Below are 13,157 nucleotides of genomic sequence, written 5' to 3' on the forward strand. Positions count from 1 at the left end.
TTGCTTTGGAATTTTGTCTGATTATTCAGGCTTCATCATCCTCAGTGTCATTTGAGATTCTACCAATTTTCAATCCATGAAATCTATCAGCAGGGATATTAAATCTTTATTTTCCAAACTACAAATGGTGCCCATTACAGAGTAAATGTATTTGGTGTCTTAAAAGGTCCGAACAGGACTGGATTTAGTCCATATACACTGAAAACAAGTCTGGGTATTCAATTATTGTGCCTTTAGTGAGGTGTTTTAAGGAGGAAGACTATCAGAATAATTTTGCATGGTTTCACATAGTAGCAATGAGTTAAAATAGAAGTCCCTTAGCAAAGGAATAGGTTGCCCAAAGCTGTGGCTGCCCCATCCCTGGAAGTGTCCAAGGCCAGGTTGGATGGGGCTTGAAGTAACCTGGGATAATGGAAGGTGTCCCTGCCCATGGGAGGGGGTGGAACAAAATGATCTTTGAGGTCCCTTCCAACACAAACCACTGTAGGATTCTGTGATTCAATGAAAGCATAGATTTCATTGTAAGGACACCAGCATATTGCTGGTTTGGATATCCAGGCTGCATTTTATTTGAGGAATTATCTTAACGGTGACAGATGTGTGGTGTCTGAATAATGGATGTGCTTATTAAAATCATGGTCTAAAATAATTCCAGATCAGCAACAAATTCCTTTTTTTCATGTGGCCTAACCTTACAGCCAACAACAGACATATGACAGACTGAATTTAGTCTCAGGCAAGCAAGGACAGCCTGTCACCTGTAAAGTCCTGAGCTGCTAAAAATTCCTGTTCAGTTTTCCATTCTGAACCTCACAGATTTGCAAAAGTTATTCTTATCTCACTTAACATCCTATGGACAGAGCCCCCTCCTCCAGCCTAACACACTTCCTCTGATGTTTCAGTCCCTCCAGACTTTGAGGAAGAACTGGCAGACTGCACAGCTGAGCTGGGAGAGACGGTCAAGCTGGCCTGCAAGGTGACAGGAGCTCCCAAGCCATCCATCAGCTGGTACAAAGGTATGAGCAGCAGGCATGAACTGCACCTTCCAAATTTGTCCCTTGCCCATATTGCTGTGATAACTGGTCCGGGGATAATCCAAGAGATGATCCCCTAGAGATATGCAAGGCTAGAGACCGTGTTTTTGGGCACTTTGGATGAGCTCCTTTGGCAGGAAAAGCAGAATTATGACTGCACAGAATGTACTCTGGGGTAATTTCACTTTTAAATGAGGACTGGTGATGTGCAAGGTCCTTCAACAGTACTTTGCCCTGCATGATGTTTTCTAGAGAGCTGGATGAAGATGAAGAGCTGATTCCTCAACTACCAACATCAGCTGCAATAATACAGCTCTCAGCCCTCTCAAGACAAAAAGCTGGGTGAAATTCCTAAGGAGGAAACTCTTGGTAAACTATTTAAAAATAAATAATTTCTCTTTCAGATGGAAAGCCCGTGGAGGTGGATCCCCATCACATTATAATAGAAGATCCTGATGGTTCCTGCACACTGATCTTGGACAACCTGACAGGGGTTGACACAGGACAGTACATGTGCTTTGCTTCCAGTCCTGCTGGGAATGCCAGCACCTTGGGAAAGATCCTTGTTCAAGGTAAAGTCCTGCAGAGATGCAGTATTTTAAAGGGGTCTGCTATGAAATACCTTAAACTTGAACTGGCCAGAGAGTGACCAGCAGGACCAGGGCAGTGCCCATCCCCTGTGCTGGCACTGCCGAGGCACCTTCAGTCTTGGGGTCAATTTTGAGACTACCACAAGACAAACACTGAGGGGCTGGAGCGTGTCCAGGGAAGGGAACGGAGCTGGGAAGGGTCTGGAGCGCCAGGAGCAGCTGAGGGAGCTGGGAAAGGGGCTGAGCCTGGAGCAAAGGAGGCTCAGGGGGGACCTTGTGGCTCTGCACAAGTCCCTGACAGGAGGGGGCAGCCGGGGGGGTCGGGCTCTGCTCGCAGGGAACAGGGACAGGAGGAGAGGGAACGGCCTCAGGCTGGGCCAGGGGAGGTGTAGATTGGAGATTAGGGAAAATTTCTTCATCCAAAGTGTTGTCAACCACCAGAACAAACTTCTCAGGGGGCTGGTGGAGTCACCACCCCCAGAAGTGCTCAAAAAGAATGTAGATGTGACACTTGGAGATGTGGTTTATTGCTGGCCTTGGCAGTGCTGGGTTAATGGTTGGACTCGATGATCTTAGAGGTCTTTTCCAACCTAAATGATTTATGTTTCTATGATGTTACAAATATTAAGGCATTCCAGAGGTTCTGTATAACAAATACTGGGTTATATTTATTAAAAAAATGATGTAAAGGTGCAGTCACCTGTTCTTAGGTCAAAAAATTTGGTCTTCAGTATCCTTTAGACCTAGTGAGAATTATCTGGTCAGGGACACGAACTTCTTATCTGTTCACATTTCCAGCTACCAGCTGCATTTCCCTTTGCTTTTTGCAGTGCCCCCACGGTTTGTGAACAAGGTCAGAAACGCTTATCTTGTCGAGGGTGAAGATGTCCAATTCACCTGCACTGTGGAAGGAGCACCCAGGCCTCAAATCAGGTCAGTCCTACAACTCACACGGCAACAAATCCTGGCTTCTTATTTTGCATGATCAGAAAAGTCCTTTTGAATTTACAACCCTTTCTTTACTGTGTCTTCTATCTCAACCTCATCCCAATACTGGCTCTTTGTGATCCAGACATTCCTGAGATTCTCAGCAATTAATTCCAGCTGGAATTTGAAAAGAAATACCTACAGAGAGACTTTGAGTATGACTGGGTCAGATTTAAAGCCCTGACAACATTTTATCATTTCTTTATTCTCCCTGCCTTACAACCGACTTGATTTTATCAGCAACCAGTTTGGGGTATTCCGACAAAAAGCTCAGGAAAAGCTCAGGAAATCTTGTCATAATTTAAGGCCCTTTTCCTGCACTGACTGAGGAGAATTCTTGGGAAGAATCTCACAAACGTGTGCAGTTTAATATCCAGGTGTGATCTACCTGCCTGCAGACCTCCCTTCCAGGGTCCAAATGTTTGTCTGAGGATTAATTCTTGAGTTGTTTGATGGATGGACCAGTGAGATGGGCATCTTTTGATGCTGCATAATTTTTCCTGGCTTATACTCCATGTTTTCCCACTCAGATGGTACAAAGATGGGGTGCTGCTGAAGGACACCAGTAAATACCAGACTTTCAGTGAACCACGCAGTGGCATCGTAGTGCTGGTGGTCAAGAACCCTTCCAATGAAGACATGGGGCACTATGAATGTGAGGTAAGTTGAGAGAGATTTAAATATCTGCCATCTAAAATGATAGAGGCAGGAGAATTCATTTTACTGGGAGAGACCCATGGCTGAGTAATTGCTCATAAAAATATCATAGAAAGTCAGGCTTAACTAGATCTGGGTTGCAAATGTCCAAAAACTTCACAATATTCTGACCTGACAGTTTGGTGGTATAAATAAGAATTGATGGAGCTTGTTCTGAAGCTTAAACTCAGATCCAGCTCTCTAGAGGAAACTGTTAAAAAATTTTGGACCATTCTGATGTGACATTTTGTTTTTGGACTGTCTTTAAATTATGACTAAGAAACCCTCCAGAGCCAGAAGAAAGAAATTAAGTCTAAATAGAAGGCTAAACCACTGAGATTCCTGTTTTGTTTAGCAAGCATATGTGAAAATATCTAATAAATTGTTAAAAATGTAAAATATTTTCTGAAAATTAGTCATAGTCTATGCATTCATTGCAAAAGTAGTAAGTTCTGAGGGCCTGACAATAAAAGCAGTTGGCCTTGGTTTAGGAAATTAGTGTGAGTCAGCTGCTCCATGGTAAATGGTTCAGCCCACAGAAATATTTGGGATGCTTGATATACGTCAAAGAATTCTCCTGGAATTTTAGCAAAATCAGACTACCTTGCATTTGCCATTGACTAAGATCCCAAGGTCTGGTATTCCCTTGGTTGAGTAAAACTCAGTAATTATTGGGCAATAAAAAAACCCCCTCTTTAATGATCATTAAGGGCACATAGCAGGACTCTGTGCCTGTTGGCAGAGACAGAACTACCTCAGGCCCAAGCCACAGGCTGCAGAGCAAACACCAAACATTTGTAAATTGAGTAAATAAGTTTGCTGATGTGCTGTAACTTGTCTGTGTGAGTAATTTTTGGTAAAATACCATGAACACCATCGAGCAGCAAAGTGTCCCTTCAAACTGCAGCCTGGGGGTCACACCTTCACCCATTTCTGCTGGCATTGAATTTTCAAGGTAGCACAGGCAGGTTTTCATCGTGACAAAACATCCTGTGTTTCATTTGGCACTGCACGATTCTCTTCAGCTGATGAACAGGTTAGGGTCTGCCAAAAGTGGAGCAGAGCTTTACCACCACAGCGCCGCAGCCCTGACCCAGGAGAGGAGAGGAGACCAAGCCATCAGCATCGAAGGTACGACCCCTGCCCAGCTCCGTACGTACGCCAGCGAGTTGCCCTAAAAACACCTCTCTGAGGATCCAATATCTTTGCCATCTTATCCATGTTGGTTGTTGGTGTCCATGTATCTGTACGTCTCTGGAGATGTGCATGGGCAGAGGGCAGCTCAGCTCTGTGCCCATCACCATCTGTTGATTTCCAAGCCTGGCAAATCAACTTCATATAATGCTCATAAAGGCATTATATGAAAAAGGAGGAGCAAATGAAGGGTTTGTCACACCACCACCAGTGCAAAAAAAAGAATATATATTATTTATATTGTTGGAATACTTGAAAATGTGTGTCAGCCTGGCAGAAGTGTTACAGGGGCCACTGGAGTAATGCTGGATGCACAATGTGATGGTTCCTGAAATACCACCAAAGGACATTGGGAATGCCTGAGAAAGCAGAACCGACAGCAGTGTATCTTGAGCAATGTTTAGTTCATCCATTATTTAGGACTGTACAGGGATAGTCACAGAGTCTGTTCCTTTTTTTTCTGCCAGTTTCAGCTGGATTGGTAGGGCGATAAGAATTGATTTTACACCCATCCAAAAACGCATCTCTTTCTTAGCAACTTCAGGCATTACTGCCTAAAGTTCCCTGCATATCCAAGGACTTGCACATGCCATGTGTTAGACAGTGCTTGCTGTAAACCCATCACAGCCCAGTTTAAATCCATGGCTACATCTACCTAGGGAATATTTCCTGGCTTAAGGAATTGGTTCTTTGTACCTCCTATAAGTGTCCTTGTCTGGCTGAGCATGGCCCAGCCAGTCCTGTCTCTCTTGAACAGCTCCCAGTGGCAGCTCAGGAGATGATACAACCAAGGGACCACCTTTAATAGATAATGGGCAGATTTGGAGGGCAAGAGAGGGGACTGGGATAGGCACAGGCCTTTCCATGCCAGCAACCCTTGGTTTCATAGGCCTCTCCCAGTTGTTGTTTGTGGAGACACAGTCAGCAAAAGCCAGAATTTTGCCAACAGCTGTAGGACCTTCTTTCCTCATCTTTGGATGAGTTTCCACACTGTCTTGTGATAATAAAAGGAGTTCAAGTGCATGTTTGAAAGGGTGTAATTGGCATTATCAGCATCCACTAAGATGAAACAGTTCTTCTGACTCGTGAAGCTGCTGGGCAGAAAATGCTGGAGTCTGGAAAAATATTCAGGGATAAATGATCCTCTACTCATAATTTTTCATCATTTTCTAGAGTCCTCTGCTGTTGGCCCTGTCTGAGACAAGGCCCTGGTCTGGCTGGACCTTTGGACCAGCCCTCTGTAGACACAAATATTGTGACATCACGTTAAGAGGATTCAGCCACAATAAGCTACTAAGATTAGCATCCTGATCTATGGACTTTCTTGACTTCATTTTAAACATGTTTTCCTTTCCCAGAGTCCCATCAAAAAGCATTACAGGGAGGATGCTGTAAGTGTAGAAACACTATAATTTTTTCAGCGAAATAAACCTTCAAGTACTTGAATTCTTTGTCTTTTCTATGCCCTGGAGAGAGAAAAGTAAGTTGTGTGCAGGATGTAGAAGAACACAAATAAATCCCTGTCAGGGTGGTGTATCTTGATGAAGTTCCCTTCAGGCAGATGTTATAGCAAACAAAGATTGTTAAAACTGTTAGGAGCATTTTCAGCTCTGGGGATTGCAAATGTGTGTGTTCAGCCCCAAGTTTCTCATCTGCTGTTATCATAAACAACAACAACAACAACAAAATTGTGAGCTTGGTTAAAGAAATATAATTGGAGTTTGCCTGGAAGCTTCAGAAATGTCATGAAATAGGTTTGTTCTGTGATGTGCAATTGCTTGGACCTAGTAATAGGGAAGAAAACAGATCCCTGAGTCATCTCCAGACAGAAACAGAGGGAGAGCTGCTTCAGGCCAGTGGAGAAAATAGGCTCATCCATGGAGCAAGAGGATTGCTGTGAGCAGAATCGCACCAGGGATGAATTTGGCATAATGAACTTGACCAAGGAGGGAATTCATTGTTTTCTTGAGAATCAATAACCAGCCTTGATCTGCCTGGGGAAAAATCAGGTTCATCTGGCAAAGAACTGGAGGACAGGTGGATCTCATGAAGGCTCTCCCTTTCCATCCTCACAATCCTTCCTATTTGTGAAAATGGGATTACTTGTAACTTCACCAAGAGGACAACATTGCTGCTCTCACAACAGGAAATAGATACCGTGTCTGCTTCCTGGCTCACCTGCACCCTGGGTCTGAGTTTTACCTGATTTATCTCTGTTTCTGTGAAATGACCATTGTCTGAGTCTCATGAGGCAGCCTAGGGGCAATTATTTTAGTTTTTATCCTCCTGCCTTTCTGTACTGTTTATTCTGCTGAACCAAACCCGCAGTTTGGGATACCATTAGTCCAGTGGTTTATGAGCCCTGACCTGCAGCTGGTGATGGTCCACAGTCCAAGACCATGGGTATCAAAACCAAAATTCTTGTCATTGGGTTTAAATTCACACTGTGGGAGTTTGCAGATCCCTTGGATGGACCAAATCCAAAAAGGATGGAAACCACTGGGCTAAGGGATCCCTTGTGAGCTGAGATCTGCCTTCAGCCACACCTGGTCACTGCACTGAAGTCAATGGGGAGTTGCTTTAAAAAAATCCTCTTTCTGTGGATATTGGAAGAATTTGAGACACTTTTTAAAAAGTGTAACTGAAAGAAGATCCTTCTCTTTGACTTCCAGTTGACTGTGTCTGCTTTGCACCTTGCTGCTTAACCTGCACATGGCACACCTGGGCTGATGTGCTCTGGCATGTTCTGGTGTGATTCATCCATCCAGGCTCACTAACTTGATTATTTGTTAAGAAAAGCAAAGCCCAGTGCCTTTGAAAGGTGTTGCAATTCCACATGGGTGGGCAGGTCAGGACCTAGAACAACACAGTAAATACAAGGGGAGGAGTCAGGTACAGGAGTGAAGATGAAGCCATAAATAAAAATTCCCAAAGCAGCTACACCAGGCAACAATAATTCCTTCACAAATTTGCCTTAGATTTCCTGCAGAGCCTTGGGCAGGTTCTTCAGTTGCCTTGTAGCAGCCACCTTGTTAAAAACCAGCAAAATGTATTGAAGCTCTTAGCTGGAAGATTGCTTTAAAACCCAGAGGAGCATTGGATCTCTTAGTGTTACTGAAGAAACAGGGCACAGGAGTTTGTCCCCTGACCATCTGGATGTTCCCTGATTAGGGTGATGATTAGGGCATTTACCTCATTATTTTTATTTGGCTGTCACCATGGTTTAGTCTCAATTTTTGGCCTGGCCACAGGGTTTTCAGTGCAAATTCAGGAGAGCCCCATCTGCCTTTACAGCTGTCAGCCACTGCAGGAGTGAGGCCTTTTGGATTATTTGGGGGTTTTGCTGGTTTGGGGTTTTTTTTTGAGAGAGATCCCAAAATGCTTCATTCATATAATTTAAAAAATTGTTATATCTATGAATTAAGCCACCAACCCTGGAGGGACTTCAAAGATCTGTGGATGTGGCACTTAGGGACAGCATTTAGTGGTGAATGTGGAAGTGCTGCCTTAGCAGTTGGATTCAATGATCCTAAGGGTCTTTTCCAACCTCAGTGATTGTATGAATTGCTCGTTTTAGGATTAGTTTTAGCAGTTCTTGCCAGGTTTTGCAGTCTCCAAAGTGTAGCAGAAGGAAGTGAAAATAGAGCAATGCTCCCGTGGCTCATGTCAGCAGCGTGAACTGGGCAGGAAAAATAGGTTTGAGCTCCTGTGAGAGGAAAAAAGAGACTTAAAAATTGTAAAAAAGGCCATAAATTACCTTCCATCCATTCAGAGCAAGGAGAACTCACTGATCCTCAATGTTCCATCACTTGTAAGGCAATGTTTTAATCTATTAACCAAAGAGATGTCTGGTCCTATAAAAGCACTGGCTGTCCCTAATGCTTACAGCTTTTAACCTGCTTATCAGGGGCTCCTGCTTTGCAAAGCTGTTTGCCTAAAATGCTCTTGAAAAGTTGAAATGATCCATCCGGCGCTAAAAACGGATGCAGAATATTTTCCTCTCGGGGGAAAAACAACAGCAAAAAAAAAAAAAAAAACTCCAAACCAAAACGATAACAAAAAAAAGAAACCCAAATTCTCTCATCCTACTTTCGTGTGGTTCTATCCTTCAATATAGGATTGCTCAAATCCTCCCTCACACCTCAGACAGCACATATACAATTTATTGTGTGCCATTTTCAGCTTTCTCATCCCAGGCCTGCTGAACTTTTGAATATTGAATCTCTTTGACATCCACTACAAATAGAAATATCACAGTCGGTGTCCTTTGGGAGGACTGCAAGAACAGACATTCATAGAGCAGCCACTGAAGAGACTTTTTCTTACAGACATTGTGAGATTTCATTGACTTGTTCAATTTTTTAGTTTATATTACTTAATTCTTGTCTAAAGACAGTTGCTGCTAAAATAATTGTATAAAACACCTATTTTCAGGTGTATAATCCAATTAAGTAATAGCTGTTTCCATCAGAACATCAGTATTTTTACTCAGATATTCACTGCATATGGATTAATCTCACTATATTATTTAATAAGATTTTCTAAAAGTTATTTGAAAATTGCAGAATAGTGATTTAAAAATTCAGTGAAAATCTCTAACCTGAGTGTAATAAATTGTTTGAGCACTCAGTTCATCTGCCATCACTGTATAATTATCATTCCACCATTTAAAACAAGGTTTGAGTTATTAAAAAAAAAAAAATTAATTAAGGGCAGGTAAATTGTTTTATTGTAATTGTGTCCAGGGATAAATATTTGAAAATAATTTTGCTCTTTACTTACCCTGTTAGTGTAAATTCAAATTTCCAAACAAATTCTGTTTACACTCACCCAGTTCTGCAGTAACTCTTTTGAATCTCTGGGAAATGATTCCAGATTTTTACAGGCATAAACAAGAGAAGGCTCTGCAAGTAAACCCATGAGCTCTAAGTCAGATATTAACATCAATATTTGCACAAAATTCTTTTTCATTATGGTCAAATTTGTGTTTTTACCTGAGGCAGAGAAGAGCCCTTGGAAGTGAAGTGGAAGGAAAATTAGGTTAAAGTATTCCATTTAATATTGTAAATGTATTTTTAATTTTCAGTCAATGCAGGTTTGGGGGCACCAATTGAAAACATCAGCACTAATCATCAGTTATTTAACAAATAATACAGACACTCCAAATTCCCTGGGCAAGAACTGTTTGTGATTTTATAGATCTTTTTAAGTAGCAGTTCACTTAAATTGCATCAAGTGAAAATTACCAGAGCTTATTTATTATAGGCTGGCTGGAGAACTGAAAACCAATTGCTGGAGATTAAATTATGGGGTTTTTTTAGATCTTTTGTGAGTTTATTCAGTGAAAAGTGGGGCTTGCTGTTGGGTTTTTTTCAAGATCTCAAATAGGTTCAGCAGTTCAGGGTGTGCTCAAAGCAGTGTGGTTCAAACAGTGCCTTAATTTTATTCCAGTGGATAGGGTGGGAAACCTGCTGAAAATCTCAGTTAGTTCTTCAAATGGTATCTTTCTACTTTTTAAAAATGTCAGTTTTAGGAAATACTTGCAACCCCATGAAATCATTACTTTTGATCTTGATAGGCATCAACAGCTTCCAGTTGGTTATGGGAGAAGGGTCAGGAAAAATCGCAAATTAGAGCAAAAAAAAGAGCAGGAGCAGACACAGGGCTCTCCTGGGCTTCCTGGGATTTGGGGGCTTTTTTGATGCTGATGATAATGATTTAGTTAAGGATTTTCATTGTTATCAGTTTGGATTTTGCATCCAGTCCACAAAAACTTGGCCACAATTCAGTGTTTGGGGAGACTCTTTTTTTCTAGGAAGTGAAATCACAGTTTCAAGAATTTCAGCTCTCCAGGATTTTCCAGATGGAGGCACTTTCAGGTTTCTGACACCATCACTACCTTATTATACAATAAAAAAAGTTAAATAAGGACTTTGTTTTCTAGCTTTGACCTGCCAAACAAAAATGGTAGAATAAACAGCTTTTGCCAAATTGTTCTCCACAAAATATTTAATTTCAAATCTAAACATTCAGAGAGCATTCTGAATTCTCATTACTGGTCAGAAACACTAAAGATGATGCTGGAAATAACCACAGAAAGCATGGATGGGATGGTACAGTTGGTTATTTTTCACTCCAGTTTATGTTGATGATCTGAGCAAAGATAATTTAATCATTTCAGCTTTTGCCTTTCTTTAACCCCATGCTGTTCATACTGTTCTCTTTGTAGTCACTGAACAAGAGACTAAAGTGCCCAAGAAAACCATCATCATGTAAGTGCTGATTTTTTTTTTTTTTTTTTTTTTTTGGGGTAACATTTGTGGTTTTTTGCCTTGCTGCCTCTGCATGATCCAGTAACAAGCTTGTGTTCATTGGCTATGCAAGTGTGTTCATTCCCAGCCCGCCAGATCCCACGGAATTCTGTGCCATGTGAAGTGTTCACCTCAAAAACAAGTCCTTCTGTTCTTTTCCAAAAATAGCAGCACTGGTGTTAGGCACAGCCTGGGGCAGTTATTTTATGATATTACACATGGAAAAATATTCCCCTGAGCACTGATAGAGTTGCACAAGAGCTCGGGAAGGTGGAGTCTGACTCTCAGTGTTGAATGAAACCAGCTTTGAAAGGTGTCTGCCTGAAAATATCTACAAATGTAACAAATATCTCAGAGCCTACAGTGATTTCTTCTGGCTTTCTGTTTTTAATTGTTCAGGAAAGCCTTGTATGATGAAGCAGAAGAAGATGAGTATTTTTATCCCCTTCTGTCTGTATATTTCTAATATAAATATTTGTCCTGATAACTTGGTCTTTTTGGGTATTTTGAGCCTGGTTTATACTGGCTGCCTATAAAACTACAAAGATTAATTGCTGCTAAAAGCATTATTTTCTCAGCCATATGTAGCCTAGAAGCTTAGTAGCCATTAAAATCTTAATTCATCTTCTTAAGTACCATAAAGAAATACATAATGAAATTGTTTCATGTGCTGGAAGGGGGACACCAGCCTGTGACAGGATTTCAGAGCATCTCCAAGCCACTCAAACCATGTCCTGAGGGCAGTAAGCAGTTCTACAATGGATATTTTGGGGAAATGCCTTCCCTCAACAGCTGTACTATTGCTAAAGTCTGTCCTTGATTTGGGACAGGAGGCTTAAGTTGAGGTATTTTATTTTTGTTAGACATAAAATTGCAACTAAAGGACTGTTAAGAGTTGCTCACCTTTTATCCCTTTTATTACTTTCTGTGAGGATTATTCCTTTAGATCCATGCACTTGGCCCATTTGGAGGCAGTGGTTTATAAATTGTCCCCCCTCCCAGAAGTTTCTACCTGGATGAGGCAGAGAGCAGACAGGAGAGGCAGGAAGGGGCTCTGCCTTTGCCCCTCTCTCTTGCACATCAGCTCAGGTAAATGTCCAGTCATTAGACCCTTTTCATCCTGCAAAGACCAGAAAAGTAAAGTGGTTTTACCTGTACTGCCTCAAGGACCAGGATTCAGAATGGGGCAACTGAACAGAGAAATATTTTTTTATATCACATTCAGAAATATCCTGAGAAAGTCATGAGCAGGAGGAAATCTCAGAGTCAGACCACATCTACAACTTGGTAAATCTCATTTATCTGCATCTCTGTGCCTGGATCTGGAACGGCAGCATTAATATTGGTGGATTAAGTAATCTAAATTAATACAAAATACCATCAGTTCAGCTGATTTCTAAATTTCTGAGATCTAAATTCCATAGGACGTTGCTCTGGACAGCTCCAGAAGGGATTCCTAAATCACAGGCTGCAGCCCCAAAGGAGTTTGGTAAATTTAGGAGTGGGATCTCAGACAGAAATTCCCCTCCTTTTGTGGTCACGAACTTTAAATTAGAGTGGACCTCAACTGGAGCTGGGATAGTGATGGACGAAAGTTTGGGAATAATTCTGTAAGGGCAGATTCCAACTCTTCTTAATGTGTTGCAAGCTGAGGAAGAGAAGAAGCTTTAAAACTAGTGGCAGAAAATAATTGACAATTGAGAGACGGGATTGAACAATGTCCATATATGCAAATCCCAGACCCCAAAAAACCCATTTTAACTTTACAACATAGAGCAAAGTCTACTGCAAGCACCCATTCTCATCCAGAATAATTTAGTTTTGTGTAATCCAGAAAGGCACCGTGGCTAGTAGGAAGGCTCTGCACAGACCCCAAAGGTCTATGGAAAAACTGCAGAAAACTTAGGGAAAAGAGTAAAACAGTGGAAATGAGCAGTAGAAGAGAGGGTGCTCTGGAAGGAAATAAATCTCCCTGTAGCTGATCCAGTCCTGGACTCACCATGTCCTCAAAGGGAGAGATTGATGATGGAAACAAATCCGATCTCCAGAGGAGGAAGAAGTACAAGTTTTCAAAGATAGGAGCAGAAGATGAGAAAGGCAAGATGAGAAAGGCAAATAAACCCAAGAGGATTGGTCTTCCACGATGGCTATAAATGGGCTCTCCATTCTCAAGGGCTCTTTCCACCCTTGCCTGTCTCTCAGTGCAAAAGCCAGAGCAGAGGTGGCTGGAGAGCAGAGGGGGTGACCTTCAGCCCCACATGGCTGTGACTGGAGAATGGTGAGGAAGAAGAGAGGAATTAAAAAGCTGCAGTCTCCATTCATAATCTCAGTTCTGGCCACTGTTT

General features: G+C 41.8%; 1 protein-coding gene across 29 annotated transcripts in view; it reads left to right on the top strand.

Moving 5' to 3' along the window:
- The window catches only part of OBSCN (obscurin, cytoskeletal calmodulin and titin-interacting RhoGEF), a 171,166-nt gene that overhangs the window by 124,593 nt on the left and 33,416 nt on the right, over positions 1–13,157 (top strand). For 28 of the 29 annotated variants that reach the window (XM_082278968.1, XM_082278994.1, XM_082278970.1 and 25 more), the window contains 5 exons: positions 903–1,016; positions 1,439–1,606; positions 2,455–2,557; positions 3,142–3,271; positions 4,333–4,438. In XM_082278968.1, coding sequence (XP_082135094.1) covers positions 903–1,016; positions 1,439–1,606; positions 2,455–2,557; positions 3,142–3,271; positions 4,333–4,438 — 621 coding nt within the window. Of the gene's footprint in view, positions 1–902; positions 1,017–1,438; positions 1,607–2,454; positions 2,558–3,141; positions 3,272–4,332; positions 4,439–10,730; positions 10,774–13,157 lie in introns of all 29 variants that reach the window. The other variant, XM_082278989.1, reaches the window with a different exon arrangement.

Source organism: Coloeus monedula, assembly GCF_965178545.1.
Source record: "Coloeus monedula genome assembly, chromosome: 1".
NCBI lineage: Eukaryota > Metazoa > Chordata > Aves > Passeriformes > Corvidae > Coloeus > Coloeus monedula.